Source organism: Cervus elaphus, chromosome 30 (genome assembly GCF_910594005.1).
Source record: "Cervus elaphus chromosome 30, mCerEla1.1, whole genome shotgun sequence".
Taxonomy (NCBI): domain Eukaryota; kingdom Metazoa; phylum Chordata; class Mammalia; order Artiodactyla; family Cervidae; genus Cervus; species Cervus elaphus.
In genome coordinates, this window is record NC_057844.1 from 35,607,032 (window position 1) to 35,633,205 (window position 26,174).

At 42.9% G+C, this 26,174-nt stretch overlaps 2 protein-coding genes across 5 annotated transcripts in view; both read left to right on the plus strand.

Annotated features, from left to right (window-relative positions):
* Positions 1-10,561, plus strand: part of MICU2 (mitochondrial calcium uptake 2) — a 58,829-nt gene extending 48,268 nt beyond the window's left edge. For both annotated transcript variants that reach the window (XM_043891917.1, XM_043891916.1), the window contains 6 exons: positions 2,039-2,104; positions 3,486-3,583; positions 4,961-5,132; positions 7,792-7,900; positions 8,340-8,497; positions 9,950-10,561. In XM_043891917.1, coding sequence (XP_043747852.1) covers positions 2,039-2,104; positions 3,486-3,583; positions 4,961-5,132; positions 7,792-7,900; positions 8,340-8,497; positions 9,950-10,051 — 705 coding nt within the window. In that variant the 3' untranslated portion in view covers positions 10,052-10,561. The remainder of the gene's footprint in view (positions 1-2,038; positions 2,105-3,485; positions 3,584-4,960; positions 5,133-7,791; positions 7,901-8,339; positions 8,498-9,949) is intronic.
* Positions 10,562-17,882: 7,321 nt separating this feature from the next.
* The window catches only part of ZDHHC20 (zinc finger DHHC-type palmitoyltransferase 20), a 57,814-nt gene continuing 49,522 nt past the window's right edge, over positions 17,883-26,174 (plus strand). Inside the window, exon 1 of one of the 3 annotated variants that reach the window (XM_043891598.1) lies at positions 17,883-18,177. In XM_043891598.1, coding sequence (XP_043747533.1) covers positions 18,060-18,177 — 118 coding nt within the window. In that variant the 5' untranslated portion in view covers positions 17,883-18,059. The remainder of the gene's footprint in view (positions 18,178-26,174) is intronic. The other 2 variants (XM_043891597.1, XM_043891596.1) reach the window with 2 other exon arrangements.

The window sequence follows — 26,174 nt, forward strand, 5'->3', positions numbered from 1 at the left end:
CCCACTATTTCTGAGTCCTGTTACCCTACTTCATTTTTCTGGTCACAGCACTTGACACTGTCTGAAATTCTGCTGTTTGTTCGTTTGCTTGTTGGTTACCTCTGGCCCATTAGAACTTAAGCTCAGTGAGAACAGGGACACTCTGTCCGTGACCACTGTGTTGCAGCACTTAGAACAGTCGTTTGAGCAGCACCTAGTCCTCTGCAGTCATGACCCACATCAAGAACAAATCCGATGACTGTCTCCACTTGACTTTAAGATGCTTCAGAGCTACAGTGACACTGACACTATGACATTGCCCAAAGGATGGACAGGTTGACAGTGGAGGATAGAGTCCACACGTACATGATCCCTTGATTTTTAGTAAAGACACCAGATCAGTTAATGGGAAAAGCAAAGTCTTTTCAACAGATGACAGTAGAACAAATGGATAGGATATATACATGGAAAAATTAGCCACAACCCCTCCCTCACACCATACACAAAAATTTATTTGAGATACACATGTAAACATGAAAACTGAAACCAGAAGCTTCTGGGAAAGCTCGTAAGAGAGTATCTTCAGGATGTGGGGTAGGGCAAGGAGTGGGGTGGGTGGGGCAGGGAGTGGGTAGGAGAAGTGCATCTGGACCAGGAATGACTGGATGCAGCTAACTGTGGAGGCTGCATAATGCATGTATGTTGGGTTGTTACAGGAGTCTCTGCTGTGTCTGAAATTCTCCATGAAAAAGTGAAAGTTGTTCAGTTGTGTCTGACTCTTTGTTACCCCACAGACTATACAGTCCATGGGATTCCCCAGGCCAGAATACTGGAGTGGGTAGCCTTTCCCTTCTCCAGGGGATGTTCCCAACCCAGGGATCGAACCCAGGTCTCCCACATTGCAGGAAGATTCTTTACCAGCAGAGCCACAAGGGAAGCCCAAGAATACTGGAGTGGGTAGCCTATCCCTTCTCCAGGGGATCTTCCCAACCCAGAAATCGAAACGGGGTCTCCTGCCTTGCAGGTGGATTCTTTACCAACTGAGCTATCAGGGAGGCCATAGTGAAAACCTCAGGAGGTGTGGGAAACAAAGCAAGAAGTGTTTGGGTATTGAACTTGGCAGTATGTCAGTTGTCAATTTAAAAACAAAGGATAAAACAAAAGTTTTTCAGCTTTATTCCCTGAAATAAGTGGGGGGCGGGGGGAGAATGTTGCAAAGTTTAAGGGCTTTAGAGAACTAGAGATACACCATATGCCTAAAACAAATCTCATAGAAGCAGCTGCATTTGTGATAATTTGCAATTTAGTGGCAGCATTTTTCAAACTACTAACAAAGAAATAGCCTAGGGAAAAATGGGCAAAGGTTTGTCTCCTAATTGATTTGGATCCATAGTATGAGATTTTGTCTACATTTAATTAAACCAAAAAAAAAAACTTCTTTTTTTTTAATTTGCTTTCCATGTGAGGATTGGTACAAATGATTCTGAAAGGTAGGTAGGTTTTTTTAAAATGTATTCAGTCTGAAGGTAATAATTGATAGTTTTATAATTAGTAGAAAGATGTAGGCCCTTAAATAGTTTTAATGCTTTATAAATGCATTAAGAGAAAAGGGAAGAACATTTATAGGATATGAATAGCTTTTTTAAGAGCTGGGTACTTGAAATGTGTCCATGAAGCATCAGAGATAGAAAAAGAAGAGAGGAGATAGAGAAAAGACAGAGGAGATAGGAAGAGAATAAAAATTCTCATGGAGATGAGGATAATCGTGTTTTTATACCTTAACATGACGCTTTTAGACTGTATATTTATTAAGTGAGCCAGCTTTCTTAGGAAAAAAAGATGATCCAAATTGTAATAAACATAATAATATTAATACTTGCATATCCATTTTCATCTTTGTTTCTTGAGAAAAACTATTAGGAGTCATAAGGCAAAAATAATTTATTATTTAACAAATAACTAGTATACATTTTATAATAGAAACTTAGTATGTGTCTTTTAGGTTGTTTTTAAAAATCCAGTAGACCTGCACCTGAATTCCTATTTGCCCTCTTCCTAGCTGCAGAAGATCATAAGTAAACAGGATGACTTGAAGACAGCAATAACCGATGAAACGGAATGCCAGGTATTTGAAAATAAATTGAGTATTTCCAAGCAGATGTTGTTAGAGTAGCTTCTCCATCCCATTTTTTCAAATAAGGATTCCCAGATAGTTGGGAAAATTACCAGTAACTTGATTTTTTTAAGTATTTTAAATAGATTTGCCATATTCACATGATCCAGAGCTCAGAAGAGTCACCGAGAGTACGTGTGCAGGGCAGAACCCTCCTCTAGTGACCCTGGTCTATGTCCCCACTTCAGGCTCTTCTCAACACCTGCCGCCACTTCCCCTGGGCCAACCCTGGGGAAGGACACCTAGCGACCCGCATCGTGTGATCTCTGCCATGGGGACAGCACACCCTGGGCTGGAAGACAGGCCCGGGGCTTGGCTGGCTGACCAACTCTCTGCCTGGCGGAGCGTTGGTGAACTTGTCCTTGTGCCCACCCTGTCTGAACCCAGTTACCTTTCTGGCTCTGAGCTGCAGGTGTGGGGTTGTGACCCCTGTCCTGCAGTGCTCACTAGAGGACTCAGTGCACTCGCTCTCCTGGGTTCCCATTTAAGGCCCTGGACCACAGCCCCATCTACCCTCCAAGCATATTTTTCTCTCTGGGTCCCGACTATCCCTCAGCTGAATGATGCCCGAAGATGTGAAGTCACGGGAGCTGGCCCACCCACGCCAGCTGCCTGCCCCTCTATAGGCCAGGTTCTCATGTGTTCTCCCACTCCCACACAACAGTCACCTGCCTGCCACTGATTCTGGGCGATGGGGGCAGGATTGGGGAACACCTGTATCCAGCCTGTCTTTCTCTAGCTGTTCTTTTTCAGATGATTTGGTTTAAATGTGTACCCCCTTTGTTGCTTAGTTGCTCCTGATCATTTTTTCAGCCGTTCTGATTTTTTATTTTTTTTGTTTGTTTTATTGACACTGTGAAGGAGGAAGAGTCTCTGAACCTGCTTCTCACTGTCTTGAATGGACTCCTCACCTGGGGACCTTGTAATTAGGAAAAGCTAGTGTTTTTTCAGATTTCTAGCATTCCGCAAAAGGTTCCAGACTTCCCTGCTTTAATTCTCTCAGTCCTGCTTCATTAGCAAGTGCCCAGGGGGCACGTTTTGAAATAACTAATACTGCTCTAAGCTCTGTTGGCCTGATCCAGAGTTTGTTCTCTGCAGAGACCTCCTGAGTCCTCAGTGTTTAGCCATGGGTGTTCACCTCCTCTTGAGCACAGGTGATACAGAACAGTGTTATGTGGAGTGAGGGACAGAAGGGTTGCATCTGTTTCATTCACTTTGTTGTTATTGTTGTTACAGAAATCTTTTGTAGGTATTGTCCTAGGAATTGTCCAGGTCCCAGGATCCATTTATGTTCTTGGTTATAATTTACTTCAAATTCTATCATTTTTTATAGGAACAAACAGTGCAAGAACCTGAAATTGACACAACACTTCAGATACGTTTCTTTGGAAAAAGAGGAGAAAGGAAACTTCATTACAAAGAATTTCGAAGGTAATGCAAATATTTATGTTCATTTAGGGGAATTTTATAGCTTAGAAGTAAAGAAACAACTGAGTACATGTATTTATGTCCCAGAACTGCATACCATAAGACCAGATACTGTGTGTGGGTCTCTATAGTATCTCTGAGAGCAGAACCTATGAAGTGTAAACTAAAGTTACTATGCTCAAAATACGTCAGTTAACCAGATAGAAATGGTTTGCGCAGAGAGGGACTGAAGGACAGAGAACGGCAAGGAAGGACATGGAGACATGAGAACATGTGCCTTGCGCAGGAATCAGAGAGGCTACATCTGGGAGAAATAAAAGGGAAGGGTGGAGGTGAGGGCGGAGGCCCTGGGGCCTAGGGCTTGAGTTAGGCCCATGAGGGAGGCCCTGAAGGGGGCCCATGGAAGGTGCTGGTCAGATGGGCTTACTCTGGCAGGACAGGGGTAACAGCAAAGGAAGGATCCTGTGAGAGACAAGACACGGTTAGGAGATAAAATCATTGGGCTTGGTGATTGTTTAAAGGGAATAATTTCACTTAGAATTCTTTAAACTTTTTGAATTAGAGTTTCTGTAAGTAGTGGGCCCTGTGAAATTTGTTATACCATTATGCAGTTTTTTAAAAGATGCAATAAACAGAGAATGCTTTAAATGCAGTTTTTCAGGAACTTGTCTGTTGGATGGAGTAGGGTACCCTAAAGTTAAAATTATGGGTATACTGAGCTAGAATTCAGTAATCTTTAAAATTCAAGCCTTTAAAATTTTTCATAAGTTGTAAAGTAATAACAGAAAATAGCTCCCATATATTATATGTTATATATATGTGTAATATATTATAAACATATAATTTTTTAACTGCCCAAATTAATCCTAGAAATTCCACAAGAAGCTCTTTCGATGTGAGTGTGGAGCTTTTAGTTTTGTTTCTATAGGACTGTGATGTTTCTATAAAACATCTTCCTTAGAAAGATGTCGCCTTTTCTGCCCTTTGTCTCGGCCTCCTCCTGACAGCCTGTCTGATGAAGGATACTGTTTCATAAAGACATACAGCTTGTACATCTCCAGGAAAGACAAGGAAGGTGACACCAAGAGACACTGTTGTGGTAGCTAATTACGGTATTAGTGTAGATATTAGTGTTCTCATTTAAAGAAACAGTATTGTATTTTGAAAAAGTATCTGTGATTTAGACAAACCTGGGTTCCAGTGCTGAATTTGACAGTTTGCTAAGTGTGATCTGATGAACAAACGGTTGGAGACCTGCCGTATATTGAAACTCATGGGATACTGCTCAGGGTGCCCACGCTCCTGAGTGGGCGCACGCTTAGTTACAGCACTAAGGTGAAGCCACAAATCCTGACGTCCATCTCGTATTCCAACATTTAGGTTTATGGAAAACTTACAGGCGGAAGTCCAAGAAATGGAGTTCCTTCAGTTCTCTAAAGGTTTGAGTTTCATGAGAAAAGAAGACTTTGCAGAGTGGCTCCTTTTTTTCACTAACACTGAAAATAAAGATGTTTATTGGAAAAATGTGAGAGAGAAGCTGTCAGCAGGAGAGGTTGGTGTGCCTTTTTATAGTGCTTGTGATGAAGATGAAATGCTAAGTCAGACATATTGATAGAATTCAGTAAAGTAGCTTCCAAATTAATCAAGACTGAGCAGCTCTCTGTTACGTAATTATATGATGCATGAAATGATGATTGCTAAACTGCTAGTAATGATTAATGAACAGTGGTAAGATTTCAAGTGATTTTTTTTTAATATTTATTTTTATTTATTTATTTGGCTGTGCCAGGTCTTAGTTGCTGCATATGGAATCTTTAGTTGCAGCATGTGGAACTTAGTTCCCAGACCAGGGGTCAAACCCAGGCCCCCTGCAATGGGAACATGGAATCTTAGCTACTGGATCACCAGGGACCCTCAAGGGATTTTTTTTTTTTTTCACTTTATTGTTCCAAAAAAAAATTTTTTGACATGGGGATGTGTTTTTATATAATTATTTTAAAGCTATCTCTGTGATGAGGGAAAATATAATGAAATATAATGAAGGTCTCATTTGTAATTACAATAGAGATATATAACAATTAGAAATATATTTAACAAGAAATATATAGAAAAACCTTTAAAACTTGGATAGAAATAACTCATCTAACAGTAGAGACATCCCCTCCTTTTGAACAGAACCTCTTAGTATTATGGACATGGCAGTTGTGCCTTAAATAACCCCTAAGTAGTGTCAGGTCAATCTGCACGGCCTTGGTTTGCTGCACCAACACATCAGCCTTGGACACCCCACAGCTGACACAGGAGAGCGACCTCCTCAGTCATGCTGCTCGTCTGTAGTGGGCTGAGGGTAGGAGAACTGCCCACATCCTTGCTCGGGGACCAGACTCTCCAAGGCTCTGCCCCCAAGGAGTACCACCATCTGCCAGAAACCGTCCAGAAAAGAAAGGAGTGAACCATGTTCCAGCAAATAAATGTTTAGGCCTGGAGATGTCACACTGAGCTACTGGCTGGACTGATGGCCTGAAGGCCTAGTAACTGAAGGGAGGCAGAGCTGTGTGGTCCTGAGTGCGCAGGGCTCAGGGGAGCACCAGGTACCATGACCACCAACCAACATCCATAAAACAGTCTCGGATTCTTGGGAGGGAGCCAGACAAGCCACAAGTCTGTGTGACACTGCTCAGGGGGCTAAGGGACAGAGAAACCTCTGCACCTTCCCTGTAATTTTGCTGTGAACCCAAAACTGCTCTAAAAAAAAATTTTTTTTAATTAAAAAAATTTAAAATTAAAAAATTTTAAAAATCAAAAAAAATTAAAAATTAAAAAATTTTTAAAAATTTAAAAAAATTTAAAAAAGAAAGCTGAGCTATTAAAATACAGCACCAAACATCAGAACTAAAACAGTGTGACTGACAATGAATTTGACAAATCAGTTGAACAGAAAATAGAGATAGATACAAATACAGAAATTTAGTATGTGTAAACTCAGATTATAAATTGGTTGCATAAAAAAACTGAATAAATGGAACTGGGGTAATTCACTGGGTATCTGAGGGAGAAAATGAAGGTGACCTCTGCCTCACTCATGACTCAGAAATAAACCTTGAGGTGAATCAAAGAACTAAAGTTAAAGAGAAAACTGAGTAAGTATGGAAGAAAACTTGGAAACAATCTCTGAGAGTGGGTATATGTACTAAGTAAAACCCAAAAGCCTTCTGTTGAAATTGATTAAATTACTGCATAAAATATAGAAATCTGTTGCCTTCCTCACTCCCCCCCAAATTATCAAAATCAAAAGGAAAAATTAACAAAATGGGGGAATTACTGGCATCACAAGTAATAGACCAATTTCTTTAATTTTTATAATGAGATCTTTAAAAATCAAGACCGCGGAAGGGGCTGACATTCTACCGTATTTAATGTAGAAAATGGGATCTCAGATATCAGTGTGTTAATTACTAATGGGGCTGAGATTGTGTCTCTTTGCAAGTTAGCCTATGTCACTTCCTGGGTGCCAACAGAAGACCCAAACCTGCCAGGTCAGAGCCAGAGAAGGTTATTGTCTGTAGTGTGGAGGCCGCCCAGGCACCACGTCTGTCTCCCAGGGCCCACGAGGTAGGTTTGCGCCACAGCCGAGGAGCCTGGATCCTTCATAAGGGACAGTAGGTGCGGTTGCCCCTGCTCTGAGGGAGACAGCTCTGTCTGCTGCAGGCTGTTCACTGTGCAGATATCCTGGAAAGACCCTGGAGTAGAACAGTGGTTGGGCCTCTGTCTACGAGATGTGAGAAGCTCGGAAGACCCACGGAGAATTGCCCTCCAGCATCAGGTCACCTGGCAGCCCCTCAGACACTGGAGCAGAGCACAGCAGGGACATGAGAAATCCACAAGTACCCAATGAACATAGATGTGCAGAGTGTTTAATTCACTCAGGACCTTTGAGGGGAGACAGCGGGCCTGTGACACACGCCCCCAGCCTTGCACTCAAATGTTCACACCATGTTCAGTCTGCACAGGCACATCCAGGGCCCTGCACTTAATCTCTGAGGGTTCCTCCTAATCTCTAAAATCCACACATTTGTGCTCAGTTGGGTCCATCCCAGACTTCGAAAGTGTACATTCATAGACTTCATGATAGAAAAGAGGACTCATGGTTATATTCATAACGTTGAATAAATTTACAAAGTTGTAATAAAAATTCACTGTTGTTCTTTTAGAGCATTAGTTTGGAAGAGTTCAAGTCATTTTGTCATTTTGCAACCCACCTGGAAGACTTCGCTATTGCCATGCAGATGTTTAGTTTAGCTCATCGTCCTGTCAGATTAGGTAAGTTATGTGACTCACTTAATTTTTACTATGTATGAACACTGTCACCCTGTTCTTTAACTGATTGATAGCAGTCCAGGGACCACTTAACAGAAAAACAATTGATTGGCCTTTCAGTTAATCCAGTGTGGTTATTCTAGATTTACAGTCATTTGCCAAACAATTTATTAACAGTTAATTTTGCTTTTACTTTCTTATTTTTCTCCCTGAGATGGAGAAGGAAGTATTTAAATGTATATTCAAAACACTGATTAGATTAAAATAGCCTGCTGACATTTCTCAGCCAGATTTATTATTTGAACACATTCTTGATGAGTATTTGTGTTGTTTTACTTCCCAAGTGATAAATATATAGAGCTGTTTTTACTTCTCAAATAATAAAAATTTAGACTTAGACTATATTATGCAGTTGATGAGTTTTTATATTTTCTCCCTTCAGCGGAGTTCAAGAGAGCAGTCAAAGTAGCAACAGGACAGGAGCTGTCCAACAACATTCTGGACACCGTCTTCAAGATCTTTGATTTAGATGGTGATGAGTGTCTGAGTCATGAAGAGTTTCTTGGGGTGTTAAAAAACAGGATGCATCGAGGTTTATGGGTAACAGATTTTGAGTCTTTAAATTGCATGTTTATATGTAGTTAAATGAATGGAACTAAACCTAGAATTTGATCTAATGTATAGTCTTAAATGGGAGTTTTCAACATTTTTAAAGAGATTATAAGCAGTAATTACAACAAAAGTATCTCCTACAGATGGGATCCACCATTTTTTTTTTCTTTTTAAAAAAATCTGAATCAGGAACCACGATTCCAGATTTTAATTTGGATGTTGTAGTTAGATACCAAGACCAAGCTCTAGCCCTACCGTGTATTAACTAGCAGATCTTGCAAAGCTGCTTAATTTTTCTGACCCTCAGATTCCTCATCTGTACAACAAGGAACCAATACAATCTACTGGAGAGAATTATTATAATACTTAAGGTAGTGACTGAAACACTTGAAGTAAATGTCCACTATTAACATGATTCACTCAGATTCACATATTAGTCTATAACTGAGGGACAGATCAAACTTAGAATTTTGTTTATATTTGAATCTGCTAGGAACACTTGTGAAAGCAGGTAGAAACATCGGCAAGTTGAAGACAAGCGTCCAGGGGTAAGTGGGCATTAGTGCAGAGGAGGCAGGAGTGAGAATAGGAGAGACCGTGGTGAGCTTACCTCAACAGTGCTACTCGTTTACAACTGAGAAGAGCATTGATCTTCCTGCTACAAACATTATTTATAGAAAATGAACAGATATGATTTCTACTAGTGATTTACAGGCAGCACCTCACAGTTAATAATCATACTCATAGAAATTAAACCAGCCTTTCCAGTTAACATGTAACATACCCTGCAGCGTCTTTGCCATTTCTCAAAAACATACTGAAGAGAAGAGCTTCAAGTCAGTGAGCAGAAAAGGCCATAAATATAATCTGAAACCAACTGCTGCTTCCAGTGGTGGGTCTCCAGCAGTGCTGCGCTCTGTGGGCACAAGGAGCCAAGTGTTTTCTAACCTTTGCTTTCTCATTTAACTGAGATAAATAGTAACCACAAAGTACTTGTGTGAGTTATTTCTTCCTAAGGCTTCTCATCAAGTATATGGTGACCTGCGGTTTCTTTCTTTTTTGGTTTTAGTCAAGGTTAAGTCAAAGTTTTAGCTTTATCATTTTTATTCCACATAGCTAAATGAAGTTCACCAGAAAAACAGAAACATTATAAAATATTATGAAAAGAAAACATTATGAAATAATTTCATTTTAAAATCAACATACAGTCACTGTTCCCTTGGGGAGGAAACTCCATTCTCTGGTTCCCCTGAGGCCACCCTTGCCTCACTTCACATCTCACCTTTTCCCTTTGGCTTTCAACCTGTGCTGCAGGCATTTTCTGTGTCATCACTTACAGGCCTTTCTGGAGGTGGGTGGGGAACAGGCACCACAAGTACATGGAAACGACGCGGCTAAAGGTTGCAGACACTGACCCTGAGTTTTCGTTTTCGTTGACAGGTGCCACAGCAGCTCGGCATACAAGAATACTGGAAATGTGTGAAGAAAGAAAGCATTAAAGGAGTGAAAGAAGTCTGGAAACAAGCAGGAAAAGATCTTTAATAGAAAAAAAGAGAGTGTGAGAATCCTATCGCTCTGAGCAGTCAGAATTGGGGATTTCTTAGAATGCTAGATGTTTATCCTCCTAAGTCTTCATTGATTTTGTTTGTAATATAAAGATGCCTTGTATTGCTTTCTGATTCAGTCATTTCTTAGTAAGATTTCATTGCAGAACTTCGTAAGACGAAAAAAGTATTCTTTAACGAAAAGACATGTTGGCATCTGTCAGAAGGCCTAGAATTAAAGAATGCTTTGACTTTGGTAAGATGGACAACCTGGTCATGCACAGTGTCTAAGTTGACTCAAGGTCAGATCAACCTGCGAGCCCCAAAGCTCCTGGAGGTAGATTAAGTGACAGCATTTCAGGTTTCCTACCTGTCCCTTATGTCTGAGACTTCTTGTATATTTATTTCAGTGAGCTGTAAATTAGTTGTCTTCAAAGTAATATGTAAATTTCAGTATTCCACCTGGCAACTATAAAGTATTTATAAAGATAAAAAAAATTACTGAGGTCCATTTTATGTTGTTGGTTGGTTGGTCAGTCACTAAGTCGTGTCTGACTCTTTGCGACCCCATGGACTGTAATCCCACCAGGTTCCTCTGTCCATGGGATTCTCCAGGCAAGAATACCAGGGTGGGCTGATATTTCCTTCTTCAGGGGATCTTCCCAACCCAGGGATTGAGGCTGCATCTCTTAGGTTTCCTGCATTGGCAGGAGGGTTCTTTACCACTCACGCCACCTGAGAAGCCCCATTTTGTTTTATATGTGCTGTTTAAAACTACGTGGTTTTTTTTTTAATGTAAATACCCCTGCTTCTTTAAATTAAAAGCACTGCAGCGCGGATGCTCCACAAGATGGCACTCTCGCTTTTCCAAAATACTTTATCTTCCTTGCGCACCAAGCATGATCTTTAACAGAACAGAAATACCCAGAAAATCACAGAACATTTCAAAAATGACTGACTTGTTGAAGGAGCAAGGTAGGAGGCTCTGTGCAGACATACCTTAGTTAAACATTTAGCAGCTCCTAGGGAAATGAACACAGGTGCTACCATGGTAACCGTTCACTTGCAGTCTGTGGTTGTGTCCAGTGATGAAGGAAGTTAATTTGCAAAATCTCCAGGTAACACGTAGTTGGGTGGGTTATGTCCTCAGCAGCATCAGGACCAAACCTCGGCCGAGCCTGCTCTGTCCCGTGCCCTCTCCCAGACACTGGTCCTCCTGTGGGCATGCTTTCTTTCCAAGAGGATGAAATGGGAGCAGCACTGTTTATGATGTCTAGATTTACATATATTTAGACATTCAGTTTTGGGAGAAACAGTGTTCATAAATAAGTCCTTTATGGTTTATAAAATATCATATAAGCTCTCCCCAATGACAACATTTTTCAGTCCAGACAGAATTGAAGGAATTTTCATTGCAGCATCATTTCAAATATGCAAATCTGGAAGTAGCTTGAACGTGCCACACCATGGAAGTGGATAAATCAGTTGTGCTCAATTGCACCATGGAGTTCCAACAGCGCTTACCATCATGAATGCACCCGATTAAGTTCCGTGATTCTGCTAGTTGCTAAGCTGTTGTCTCTGTTCCAGCTCCCCACCACACACACACACACTGCCTTGTGATGCTGGGCAGGCCCTGCTCCATCTGCCGCTGTCCTGCCAGAGTCCCCAGACCCCAGCCAGCACCGTGGCAGCCCTCGGTACCAATCTTCCGCTGTTCTGGCTGTTGTGAATGTCCTCGTGCTCCCAGAACCAACTCCTTGAGTCCTCCTGCGAGCCAGCACTGCCGGCTGGTGCCCCTCCCTGGGCAGTCCGGGCCTTGCCTTCAAGCTTCTGGAACCTAACACCCTGCCTCAGGGAGGGAGCTCTTCCTAAAGTGCTTGCCCTGGGACCTCAGTTCCTCTGGCTGTTTGACTAACACCTGTTTATGTGTGACCTTGTATTATGTTTTCTCTGTTGAAATATTTAAAGTGGCTCCTGACTGATAAAGTGACCATAGGCCAGGAACTATAGACACACAAGAGAAACTTAGATAATATTCACACTAGATTATATGCACACAGGTAGCTGTAAGTTCATGTATACATACAAGTACGTACTACACATTTTTACATATACTACATTTATACCTGTCCATACACCTATGTATATAAAATGTCATCTAACCCTCCCACCATGAGAGACAGAAGAAACTTGAGTCCCAGGGAACTTAGAGAAGTCCCATAGTATTACTCAGCTAACAAGTGAGGAAGCTGGGGCTGGAATCCACAATCACTGACACCACAACCCATCTTTTTCCCACTCTGCCTAAGTCAGTCTATCCTTCCTAGTGTTTCATGGTTCAATCCTTAGGCTGGTCTGCACATGTTTCTTCATGTCATAATATAAACAAGCTTTAACTATTCTAATAACACTAAGACTGTCACTGCTGTATATAGCAGTCTGTGCTATACAGGACTGCTTCTGTGATCAGAGTTACAAGAAGCTTGAGAAGACGGGAAAGCGTGCGTGCGTGCTCAGTCACTTCAGCTGTGTCTGACTGACTCTTCGCGACCCTGAGGACTGTATCCCGCCAGGCTCTGTCCATGGGATTTCCCAGGCAAGAATCCTAGAGAGGGTTGCTGTACCTTCCTCCACTGGATCTTCCCCACCCAAGGATAGAAACTTCGTCTCCATGGACACCACTAATTCCAGGTTACTTATCATTCAGGTATTCGATTCAGTGCCTCTTCTGTGCCTGCTATGTGCTGGGCTCACTTGGAAGCAAAAGAAACCTAGTCCCGCCTTCAGAAAGTTTATAGTTGAATGCGGGGCTCCTTGGCACAAGGCCTTTGTGTCGCCCACCCCTTTATTTACTGCTGTAATCAAGGAGCCTTCATTCAGCTTCCATGCCCTTTCCTGAGTTCAAGGGGCAGATTCAAGCAGTTGTTCATTAGGGAAGGGAGGGGATGCAGAAACCAGGCAGAAAGTCAAGAGCCGCCTTGAGGCAAGGTCCTATTTCCCCATGAACGGAGACATACGACAGCATCTTTGAGCTATTCTGCATCTACTGAAACCCACTCCGGGTTTCATACCATAACCATGGTATGCTGCTCACGTAGACCCCAGACCACCTGGACTTGAAGGCTGATCCATCAGAAGACAGTCCACAAGCTGATCATGCCCTCTTAGAAAAACCGCCATAAGACCTCTCGCTCTCTTCTCCAAGTTGGGACATATGGTTTTGACGGCAGGAGCCTGCTGTGGCCCTCTGTTTGGCAAAGCAATAAAGCCCTTCTTTTCTATTTCATCCAAAACTCTGAGATTCCATTTGGCACCAGTATACAGAAAAGCTGAGCTTTTGGCATCAGCAGACTGGGGAAACTGTCTTTAAATAATCCTACAGAGGAGAGGCCGTGAGTGTATTACATGGGGGTTTAACATAGATTGCATGACCTCCAGGGCAGTCTCAAATGCTGACCCCACACACATACTCTCAAGAGCTTGGCATGTGCCCCTCTCCCGCCTGGAATGGTGTGTCCATTTTGCCTTTGTTGGGCAGAAATTTGTCAGTTCTCAATCCAAAGCAGTCACAGATCACAGCCATGGAGACTGTACAGCTGTGTAATTTTTCCTAAAAACCTGCTCTTTTCTGGTGGGGAGTCAATCAGTGTTCCCAGTGACAGCTGCCAAAGCCCAAGCTTTCCCAGTTTAAATGCAATCAGTAACACGTGCCTGGACTGATCCTAGAACCAATGGCCAGGACATTTTCTGGGGACAGATTCCAGACGTCTAAACGCAGATCTAACCAAACCAGAAACTCCTGCAGTCATCAGAGTCAGGACTCTGTCATCCCACCGTGACAGCTAAACCTCTGAACTCCCTTCTTGGCTGCATCTCATTAGTCAACAAACAGATCATTAGTCAACTATGCAGCAAAGAAAACGGCCTGGTACAGCCAAGGTCCACTGATGGATGCTCCAATTAGTGGCAGAAACTTCAGAGAAGCAGGATATTTGTATAGCCGCAAAGGACCTCCCCCAAGAGACTTACTAAATACTGTAATGGTTTGCACAGATGTATCTGATTTTCTCAGGTTTCCTGCAACCCCAGGATAGAGGCAAACAGAATAAGAGAAAGAACAAAAGCTGCACGTGAGCCAAGAGGTTGTTCCCCAGGCTCACCACAGAGCCTGGTGCAGAGAGTGAATAAAGGAAGGAACAAATGTGAAGATGGATTATGGAAGGCCATGCCTGAGCGTGGAGGGGAAGGGAGAGCAGACAGGAAGCAGGAGGGACAATGCAGGCACAGGACTCACCAGCCATGGTGAACCCACAGGACAGTGAACCAAGGAAGTGGGCCTCCAGCCACAGATGAGGGCTCTGTTACCTGAAACAGCTCCCAGCCGCTCTGCTCACCTGCCCTCTCACAACCACCTGGTAACCATCGTTCTATCCTCTGTCTCTACAAATCTGACTACTCTGCACACCTCTTAGAAGTGTAGTTGTACAGTACAGTTGACCCTCCCAACAACAGCTGTGAATTGCACATGTCCACAATTATATATGGATATTTGTCAACTGTAAATCTTAACAGTATTACAGTCCATGGTTGGTTCAATCCTCAGATGCAGAGGACCCTTGGATATGAAGTCAATGCTTAGTTTACTCAATCGCATCCAACTCTGCAACCCCGTGGACTGTAGCCCTCCAGGGGTCTACAGGAGGCTCTACAGGAGCCTCCAGGCTCCTCTGTCCATGGGATTCTCCAGGCAAGAATACTGGAGTGGTTGCCATTTTCTCCTCCAGGGAATTTTCCCAACCCAGAGATTAAAGTCTCATCTTCTGTGTCTCCTGCATTGCCCGCAGATGCTTTACCACTGAGCCATTGGGGAAGCCCTGGATATGAAAGGATGACTGTAACTTACATATGGATTAACCCTCTTGTTCCAGGGTCAAGGAACAAGACTTTTATGATTTGTATTTTATGATGTCTTTGTATTTGTCTTTTATGATTGGCTTATTTTACTTAGTGTCTTTAAGATTCATCCATCTTGTAAACTGTGACAAGATTTCCTTCCTTCTTAAGGCTGAATATTGCACTGCATATACACGTCACATTATGCTTATCCATTATCTGACAATGGACACTTGGATTGCTTCCTTTTGACAACTGGGAATTATGCTCCAGTGAACATGGATGTACAAATACCTGTGAGTTCCTGCTTTCATTCCTTTTGGGTATGTACCAGAAGTAGAATTACTGGATCATGTGATAATGCTATGGTTAATTTGGCGGGGGGGGGGGGGGGGGGGGGGAAACTGCCATAATTTTCCACAGCAGTCACACCATTCTCTATTCCTACCAGAAAAACATGAGTTCCAAATTTCTCCATATCCTCAAAACTTGTCATTTTCTGCTTTGTGGTTGTTCTTATTTTGTAGTAGCCATCCTAATGGGGGTGATGTGTTCTCATTGTAGTTTTGACTTGTATTTCCTGGTGGCTCAGATTGTAAAGAATCTGCCTGCAATGTGGGAGACCTGGTGTTCAGTCTCTGGGTTGGGAAGATTCCCTGGAGAAGGGAATGGCAATCCACTCCAGTATTCCTGCCTGGAGAATCCCATGGACAGAGGAGCCTGGCAGGCTACAGTCCATGAGTCAGACATGACTGAGCAACTAAACATTTTCACTGCACTTTAATCAGTGAGGTTGAGCATTTTTTCATGTGGTTATTGGTCATTTACATGTCTTTTTGGGGAAATGTCTATTTAAATCCTTTGCTCATTTTTAAACAGAGTTGTTGGGTTTTGTTGTTGTTGGGTTGTAGGTGTTCTTTACACTTTCTGCATAGCAATCCCTTATGTATATGATATGTAAATCTTTCTCCCATTCCACCGTTTGCCTTTTCACTTTGCCTGTAAGTGACCATTTCTCTGGCTATAAAATTGAGGGATATTACTTTCTATCTGCACTGAAAATACTACTTTGTTGTCTTTTGGGATCTGTTATTGGTGAGAGGTAGTCATGTATGGATGTGAGAGTTGGATCATAAAGAAAGCTGAGCACCAAAGAATTGATGCTTTTGAACTGTGGTGGTGGAGAAGACTCTTGAGAGCCCCTTGGACAGCAAGGAGATCAAACCAGTCAATCCTAAAGGAAATCAGTTCTGAGTATTCATTGGAAGGACTGATGCTGAAGCAGCAATACTTTGGCCACCAGATGGGAAGAACTGACTCATTGAAAAAGACCCTGATGCTGGAAAAGGTTGAAAGCGGGAGAAGGGGATGAGAGGATGAGATGATTGGATGGCATCACTGACTTGATGGACATGAGTTTGAGCAAGCTCTGGGAGTTGGTGATGGACAGGGAGGCCTGGAGTGCTACAGTCCACGGGGTCGGTCACACAGTCCGACACAACAGAGCGAGTGAACTGAGAGGAAGTCAGCTGCCAGTCTGATTAGTGTTCCATTGCTAATTTGATTTCTATCTCTGGAATCTGAAAAATCCTAGATTTTTCTCTTTATTCTAAATATTTAATAGATTCACTACTCTGTGTCTAGGTTTCAAGGACTTAAGTCTTTCTTCAATTCTTCAACCCAAAAAAGGACCCTGAGTCAGAGTGACTGGCCAAAAACTAATGTGAAAACTAATCCCATCACCATAAAACCTGAGACTGCAAGCCAGCAGCAAATCAGTCCTCCTGGGTTCCCCTACCCTCCTATTCTCCCCCATTAAAATCTCTTGCTTTGTCAGCACGTGTGTTTCCTCCCACAATTCAATTCCCAGTGTTAAGACAAGAGCCCACTTTCAGGCCCTGGAAGGGGTCCTTCTTCCTACAACAATTTGGTTCTAAACTTATGAGTTTGTGGGTTTTTTCTTCTTCAATCTTTCACATTTATAGCTCCATGGCTTCCACAGATCCCTCTAATGGTTTCACAGCTGCCTTGAGCTGCCCTTATTCTTTCCCAGCCCTCAGCTCAGAACCAGAACCCAAAGTGGCGTTTTTGGGAGTTGCTAACCAGCAATAGCAACAGGGGGTACTCTGTGGATGCGGTCCTCAGGCAGCTGGCCTTGATCTGGGATGGGAAGCAGCCCGTTGTCCACCAGGCTCTGCTGAAGGCCACGATCCCGAGGGAAAGGAGTCACAAATTGGGATACCAGGGAGTCATCTTGGCTGGGACATGATCTGGCCGCTTTACCTGCACCAGAACACGAGTCACAGGGCCAAACAGGCGTTGTCCATCTGCTTGAACCGCTGAAGAAAAGACTGCGTTATCAGGGAGTGAAGAATGTCCACACCTTAGGCGGGGACGAGTACCTCCCGTCCCTCGGCGATAAAGGCCCATCGCCGGGCCAAGGTTATGCCAACTCACTTCAGGATCTTGTCTCCCCAGAAACTGCAGTAAGTGATACTTGTAGGCTATGCCCACAGTCATTGTTTACCAGTACTCGCCAGTTATAAATAAACTGGAAATTTCAGGAGCCTTCGGGCGGTGTGAGGGGGCTATCCCCCGTTCACAACTCAACCTTAAACCCGGGTTTCAAATCAAATTCACTACACGGGTCCGCCCTAAATCACACGCACCTACGATTCCCGCCTGAAATACGAGCAAATTACTCCAAAGCGCGGGGGTACGGAGTTGAGACGCACGCGGGGTCCTTGAGGCCGCAGTCTGAACAAAAGCCGCCTCGCTGCAGCGAGCATCCCTGCGCCCGCTCGGGCCCAACTGGCCGCCTAAAGGCGCTGCGAGCGCCTTCCACTCACTTCCGCCGATGTTGCCCCGCCCCTTCCGCCGCCCGCACGGCAGACCACGCCCTGGCGGCGGCGGGTACGGACGCAATGCGGGGCGGGGCGGGGCTGGGCGCGACGCGGCGCGGGGAGGGGTCGCGGCGGAGGCGGGGGCGGGACGCCGAGCCGGGCGCCGAGCCGGCGGGGACTCCGGAGTAGCCACCGCCGCCGACGCCGTCGGGGCCCTGGCGCGCTCCGCCAGCCCGGGCCGGTGGGTGCCACGGCCGCCCGCGAAACATGGCGCCCAGTACGCTCTGGCGCTGCTGCCAGCGCACCGTGGGCTGGGTGCCTGTGCTGTTCATCACCTTCGTGGTCGTGTGGTCCTACTATGCGTACGTGGTGGAGCTGTGCGTGTGTGAGTACCGGGCGGGCAGCCCTCGGCCTCCCCTCAGCCTCCCCTGGCGCGGCCCCGAAGCGCCCGCTTGTGCGTCCGCCCGAGCCCGGCCGCGGGGCCCGCTTCGGCCCGGGGGTCTCGGGACAGCGTCCGGCTTCTGAGGTGGAGGGAGCGGCGCCCGCGGCCCGGCCTTTCTGGCGGCTGTTCGCGGAGTTGCCGTGCCCTCCGCCGGGGTTCCGAGGGCTCTTCTCGCCCGGGCCCTGGGCGCGGGCGGAGCCGCCGCGGGTGCGGACCCGAGGTCCTGGCTCAGCCGCCGGCAGCTCCTGCCGCTCCTTCCCGGAAACTCGGGGCCGGCGGCGTCGCGCTGCTGGCGACCCCGGCCCCGGGGTCCCCCAGAACTACCCAGTCCGTCGCGAGCGCACAGCTGCCTGAGGGCCCTCGGGGTGCACTTCGAGCCGGGCTGGGTGCTGGCGGCGAGAACGGGGGGACGCCGCGGCACCCGCTCCCCGCGGCGTTCTCTGCCCCGAAGCGCAGATGCGGACCCGCGCAGGCGAGCTCGCGTGTAATAACTTGGTTAAAACAGCATTCCCACGAGGGAGAGACCAGTTTGGTTCAGAAGGTTTGAGGGAAGGTTTTGAAACAAACATGTCCACTTTCAAGAAAGTTGTTTTGTACCTGTGAAACATTTAATTCCTGCAAGTAGATCCAGAATAAATTAGTTGTGAAATACATATCAAACAGTGGTGGAGTTCGTCTGTTGAATGTGATTGTTTAGTTTTGTCCTTTTGGATACCAAAATGTTTGCCGTAAAGGATGTTCGAATCCATTATAAAACTGACTAGCTTAGGCATTTCTTTACGCTACTGCTTCCAGAAGGTGATCATGATCACTGGATTCTCATCAGCTTGCGGTGAGACTTTCCCTTACCTCAGGGCTCCGAGGTAGGCATTTATTTATTCCAAAAGTTGGACCAGTCTTACTCAGTTCTGTCAGAAGATAATTCCCTCCCTCTCCCCATTCCATAGGGATTTTGAAGTAAAGGTTCTGAAACTTTACTTGAAAATGTGTGTTTATGTTGAAATTGCAAATTTAACCTATAGATAGTGATCAAAAATATCAAAAGGTGATAGCAAACAGGAAAGGAACATGAACGTGTACTGGTGGGAATAAAGGGAACTTTTCATCTTTCTCTCCTTTAATCTTGGTGTCTCTGAGCATAGATGTCCCTACCTACAAATGGAGGAAATGAAACAGCAATAGGCCCTTTGGTTGGTCACATGATTGTTGAGTGCCTACAGGAAAGTGACCCACATCTTTCCACTCTGCGTGTAAATTTAGTGAGCTAGCCAGGGTCCCTGGAACTGTGATTGTTTGGTCCATAATGGGGAATTGGGGCGGGGCTAAGCGCTTGCCCTTATAGGAGAGCTGTAAGACTTTAGGCCCACCCTTTAGAGATCACACCCCAGCATTTCTTCAAGTTAAAATATTCTGCAACAACTGAGGCCCAGTGCTTGGCAGAATTTTCAGATATTCAGTGGATTAAAGGTCTTACATACAGCCTGCATTTACTACCAAGATACCAGCCTTGAACTAGAGGAGCTTTTGGGATGTCTACAGTGTCACTGGACTTTATGGTGGAGCATAAACACTATCATATTGAAACTGTGCTTTAAACCACTTGTGTATAATCCGTGTTTTCATAAGCACAGACTGTCCTACTGAGATATACCAATGTTTAACTTTATAGAAGCTTTAAATTCAGTGGATAGAAGCTTTAAATTCAGTGAGTGTGAGTTTTACTTAAAATGCTGTTTCAGTAATTTTTACAGGGTTTTGTTTCTGGTGTTCTTTAGTCAACTACATGGGAGAGAATGATAATTGTATCTTAACACGTGTTTATTTATTTAGTCCTCAAAATAACAAAAGTTAAGTGATTTGTGCAGGGTCATACAACTACTAAATGGCATAACCAGAATTGGAACTCAAGTGGTTTGGCTCCAGAGTCCATGCTTTTGTGTTTAACTACTATGCAAGACTAGTGTACTTGATTGTCCAGATCTAGACAATCGGCAGATTTCATTCTTATCTGTAATTATTTATACAAAGTAGTTTTCTCCTGAAAGGTAGCAGCTGAAGGTTGCTAAATATCTGAGAGTAAAAAGGTGTGGTCCACTGAAGGGCATTTGAAAAAATAAATTGTTTATGAGAAGCCCTTGTTCTAGCCCAGCTTCTGTAACTTCTTAATTTTGTAATTACACACACACACACACACACACACACACACACACACACACACACACACACACACACACACACACACACACACACACAGAAGTAGTGGTAGGAATAATATTGAGGGTAAACTTGAGTAATAAGTAATGCATCTGAGATGGCCATCATAGGAGTGATAAGCAGAGAAATAATGATTGAGTAGTAATGTTGGTCCTTGATTTTAAATAAGCTGAAATTCTTTGATTTTTCCTCAAGGCTAATATTTGAACATTTGAGGTTAGCTGTGCGTGGATTGACCAACTTTTCCAAATTAGCGCTTCCCCCACAAATTTGGAGCTGTTAGCAGTAGATGAGTAACTCTTATTTGGCGTTTAGAGGATCTGAGAGTTTAAAGAGATTTTAGAGATGACCTAATTCAGTCTCTTTATTTTACTTCTGAGAAGACTATTAGTTGGAAGAGCTATATGGTGTGTCCAAGGACAGATATTCCTTTTTACCTTTTTTCAGAGAGAATATGTAGGATAGAACTGTAACCTCTGGTTCTACATATCTAATCATTCCTGTGTCTCCTGTGTAATTTCTTCAGAGACAAGATAAACAGCTTAAACATCAACATTGAGCACACTGTCTCCACACAGTTGATTCCAACATGTTCTATTGATTTCAAAAGAACCAGCTTTGATTTCACTTATTTTTCTGTTTTTTTTTTTCCTGTTTCATTGATTTCTTATCTGATATTTCCCTTTCACTTAGGTTTAACTTGTTCTTTTTCTAGTTTCTGAATTTAAAAATTGAAGTGATTGATTTGAGCCCATTTTTAGATGTTTACTCCCTTATACTTATCCCTAAATAACTGCTTTATTCACATTCCATGAATGTTGATATATTGTATTTTCATTTTCATTCACTTAAAATTATTTTCTGGTTTCAATTTTCACTTCATAAGTATGCTGTTTAGTTTGCAGTTACTTGGGGATTTTTTCTCTTTTTGTTACTGATTTCAAACTTAATTCCATGTGGTCAGAGAACATACCTTGTACGACTTGTCCTTTAAAAATGTATTCAGGCTTGCTTTATGGCCCAGAATGTGGTCAGTCTTGGAAGTGTTTCATGTGCATTTCAGAAAAATGTATTCTGTATTCAGCAGTGTTAATTTTGCTGTTTGTGCTGGGTGTTCTATTATGTCATAATGCTCCATAAACGTGAATTAAGGCAGGTTGGTTGATAGTGTGGTTCAAATCTTCTGTATTCCTGCTGATTTTCTATTTGTTCTAACAATTAATTACTCAGAGAGGTATAAAATAATAATTGGATTTGTCTATCTCTCCTCATAGTTCTCTCAGTTTTTGCTTTATGTATTTTGCAGCTCTCTAATTTAGCACATGTAATATTTTGAATTGTTGTGTCATCTTCATGAATTGACTCTGTTATTATGAAATGACTTATTCCTGGTGGTATTGTTTGTTTTGAAATCTACTTTGGCAGATATTAAAATGTCCATTGATCTTTCTTTTGATTAGCGTTAGCATGGTATGTCCTTTTACTTTTAATTTAACCTGTTTATTTTTATTTAAAACGCATTTCTTATAAGCAGCATATCATTGGGTCTTGCTTTTTTAACCTAGTCTGAAAATACTTGCCCTTTTCTTTTTTGAATTGAGATATAATTGACATATTACATTCATTTCAGGTGTCAGCATAATGATTTCAGATACACATATATTGCACAGTGGTAATCACAAGAAGATTAGTCAACATTCGTCACTTTACATAGTTATAACTGTGTTTTCCCTGTGATGGGAACTTTGAAAATTTACTCTTGGGAACTTCCCTGGCAGTCCAGTGGTTGAGAATCTGCCTTGCAATTCAGGGGACGTGGGTTTGATCCCTGGTCAGGGAACTAAGATCCCACATGCTGTGGAGCAACTAACCCACCTGCCACAACTAGCAAGCCTGTGTGGAACAACTGCTGAGCCCACATGCTTTGGAAACCATGCACCACGACTAGAGAGTCCATGTGCCACAATGAAAGATCCCCCTTGCCATAACTAAGACCTGATGTGTTCAAATAATAAAATATTTTTAAAAAATAAAATTTATAGCAACTTTCAAATGTAACAGTAGTCACTGTGCTGTACAATCTCTGCCTTTTAATTGGCCTGTTTTGACCATTTTAATGTGGTTTTTGATGTGGGTAACTTTAAGTCTTATTGTTTTTTTTTTTTTTTTTAAAGTCTGTCCTAAAATATTTAAATAAGTAAACAAATCTTATCTGTTTAACTATGTAGTTACCATTTCTAGTATACTTCATTCTTTTTTTATAGATCTGTATTTCCAACTCCTTATTGCAAAATTCAGATTTAAAGAAAGTAGGGAAAACCACTAGATCATTCAGGTATGACCTAAATCAAATTCCTTAAAATCATACAGTGGAAGTGACAAATAGATTCAAGAGATTAGATCTGATAGACAGAGTGCCTGAAGAACTGTGGATGAAGGTTCGTGATATTGTACAAGAGGCAAGGATCAAGACCATCCCCAAGAAAAAGAAATGCAAAATGGTTGTCTAAGGAGGCCCTGCAAATAACTGAGAAAAGAAGAGAAATGAAAGGCAAAGGAGAAAAGGAAAGATATACCCATTTCAATGAAGAGTTCCAGAGAATAGCAATGAGAAATAAGAAAGCTTTCCTCAGTGTTCAGTGCAAAGAAATAGACAAAAACATTAGAGTGGGCAAGACTAGAGATCTCTTCAAGAAAAGCAGAGATGCCAAGCAAACATTTGATGCAAAGATGGGCACAATAAAGGACAGAAATGGTATGAACCTAACAGAAGCAGAAGATATTAAGAAGAGGTGGCAAGAATACACAGAAGAACTATACAAAAAAGATTTTCATGACCCAGATAACCACAATGGTGTGATCACTCACCTAGAGCCAGACATCCTTTAATGCAAAGTCACATGGGCCTTAGAAAGCACCACTAAGCTAGTGGAGGTGATGAAATTCCAGTTGAGCTATTTGAAATCCTAAAAGATGATGCTGTGAAAGTGCTGCATTCAGTATGCCAGCAAATTTGGAAAACTCAGCAGTGGCCACAGGATGAGAAAAAGTCAGTTTTCTTTCCAATCCCAAAGAAAAGCAGTGCCAAAGAATGTTCAAACTACTGAACAACTGCGCTCATCTCACATACTAGCAAAGTAATGCTCAAAATTCTCGAAGCCAAGCTTTAGCAGTACGTGAACTGTGAATGTCCAGATGTGCAAGCTGGATTTAGAAAAGGCAGAAGAGCCAGAGAGTTAATTGCCAAGATCTGTTGGATCACTGAAAAAGCAAGAGAGTTCCAGTAAAACATCTACTTCTGCTTTATTGACTATGCCAAAGCCTTTTGACTGTGTGAATCACAACAAACTGGAAAATTCTTCAAAGGTGGGAATACCAGACCACCTTACCTGCCTCCTGAGAAATCTGTATGCAAGGCAAGAAGCAACAGTTAGAACTGGACATGGAACAACAGACTGGTTCCAAATTGGGAAAGGAGTACATTAAGGCTGTATATTGTCACCCTGCTTATTTAATTTATATGTGGAGTATATCATGCAAAATGCCAGGCTGGATGAAGCATAAGCTGGAATCAAGATTGCCAGGAGAAATATCAGTAATTTCATGATATGCAGGTGGCACCACCCTTATGGCAGAAAGAGAAGAAGAGCTACAGAGCCTCCTGATGAAAGTCAAAGAGGAGAGTTTTAAGCCAAAAAGTTGGCTTAAAACTCAACATTCAGAAAACTAAGATCATGGTATCCGGTCCCATCATTTCATGACAAATAGATGGGAAGCAGTGGAAACAATGCGAGGCTTTATTTTGGGCGGGGGTGGGGGGGTCTCCAAAATCACTCCAGATGGTGACTGCAGCCATGAAATTAAAAGATGCTTACTCCTTGGAAGAAAAGCTATGACCAACCTAGACAGCATATTAAAAAGCAGAGACTTGACTTTGCCAACAAAGGTCCTTCTGGTCAAAGCTGTGATTTTTCCAGTAGTCGTGTGGATGTGAGAGTTAGACTATAAAGAAAACTGAGCGCCGAAAAATTGATGCTTTTGAACTGTGGTGGTGGAGAAGACTCTTGAGAGTCCCTTGGACTGCGTGGAGATCAAACCAGTCAATCCTAAAGGAAATCAGTTCTGAATATTCATTGAAGGACTGATGCTGAAGCGCCAATGCTTTGGCCACCTGATGGGAAGAGCCAACTCATTGGAAAAGATCCTGATGCTGGGAAAGACTGAAGGCAGGAGGAGAAGGGGACGACAGAGGATGAAAAATGGTTGGATGGCATCACCGACTCAATGGACATGAGTTTGAGCAAGCTCCAGGAGTTGGTGATGGACAGGGAAGCCTGGTGTGCCACAGTCCATGAGGTTGCAAAGAGTCAGACATGACTGAGCTACCGAACTGACTGATTGCTAACTGGTGCCATTTTCACCTGCCTGAGGGTTTCCTTTAACATTTATTGTAATGCAAGTCAGTTGGTGATAAATTGTTTCAGCTTTCAGTGGTTAAGAATCTGTCTTTCAGTGCAAGGGACATGGGTTCAATCCCTGGTCAGGGAACTGGATCCAACATGTCTCAGGGCAATTGAGCCCAAGCATAGCAACTAGAGAGAACCTTACTGTAATGAAAGATCCCTCATGATGCAACTAAGACCCAGCGCAGCCAAAAATAAATACTTTAAAAATGCCAAAATTACTTTATTCATTCATGATTTTTTTTTAGACAACTTACCAAGTTATGCTTCCGTGATAGGTCAGTTGAAAAAGAATCTGCCTGCAATGTAGGAGACCCCAGTTTGATTCCTGGGTTGGGAAGATCCCCTGGAGAAGGGATAGACTACCCACTCCAGTATTCTTAGACTTCCCTTGTGGCTCAGCTGGTGAAGAATCCGCCTGGAATGCAGGAGACCTGGGTTCAATCCCTAGGTTGAGAAGATCCCCTGGAGAAGGGAAAGGCTACTCACTCCAGTATTCTGGCCTAGAAAATTCCATGGACTGTATAGTCCATGGGATCAGAAAGAGTCAGACATGACTGAGCAACTCTCACTTCACTTAAAGCAAGTTATGCCGTCATTACAACCATCCTTTTTATTATGTTTTTTATCACCCCAGTCAGAGTCCTTGTGTCCATTGTGGTTAATTTCTGTTCCCGTCCAGTCCGAGGTGACCACAAATCACCTTTCTGTCTCTGTGTGCTTTTTCTGAACATCTCATATAATCGAAGTCAAACAGTAAGTGGTCTTTTGTGCCTGGTGTCTATTACATTTTTTGAGGTTCATTTGTATTGTAGTGTACATCAGTATTTCTCCCTTTATGATCTACTTCACATTCAAATTTGTATTTTTCTTTTTCTAAAATTCAGTATTTAAAAACATATTTCCAGTAAGCCTCCACAAATCACTTGTGCATTGAATTAGACTATAAATAAAAACCATGCATTTTATTATGTTTAAGTATATTAAAAATCCTGCTTTGATTGGCTCCTGTCCATCTTTGTATCCACTAGAGTATCTAGTTACTAGTAGGCTTTCAATAGATAGTGTTCAACTGAATGCAATTCTATTCTTAAAAAGTTAAGAAATATGGAAGAGGTACTGGACAACTTAGAAACTGGGTCAGACTATTTGGAAGAACAAAATTATGCCCTAGTCGGGTAGATAAAACTTTGCTTCTCTTCTGGTCACTTCCACTTTGTGGCAAAGAAGACTTTGCGTGCTAAACTCCAGCCTCTAATATCT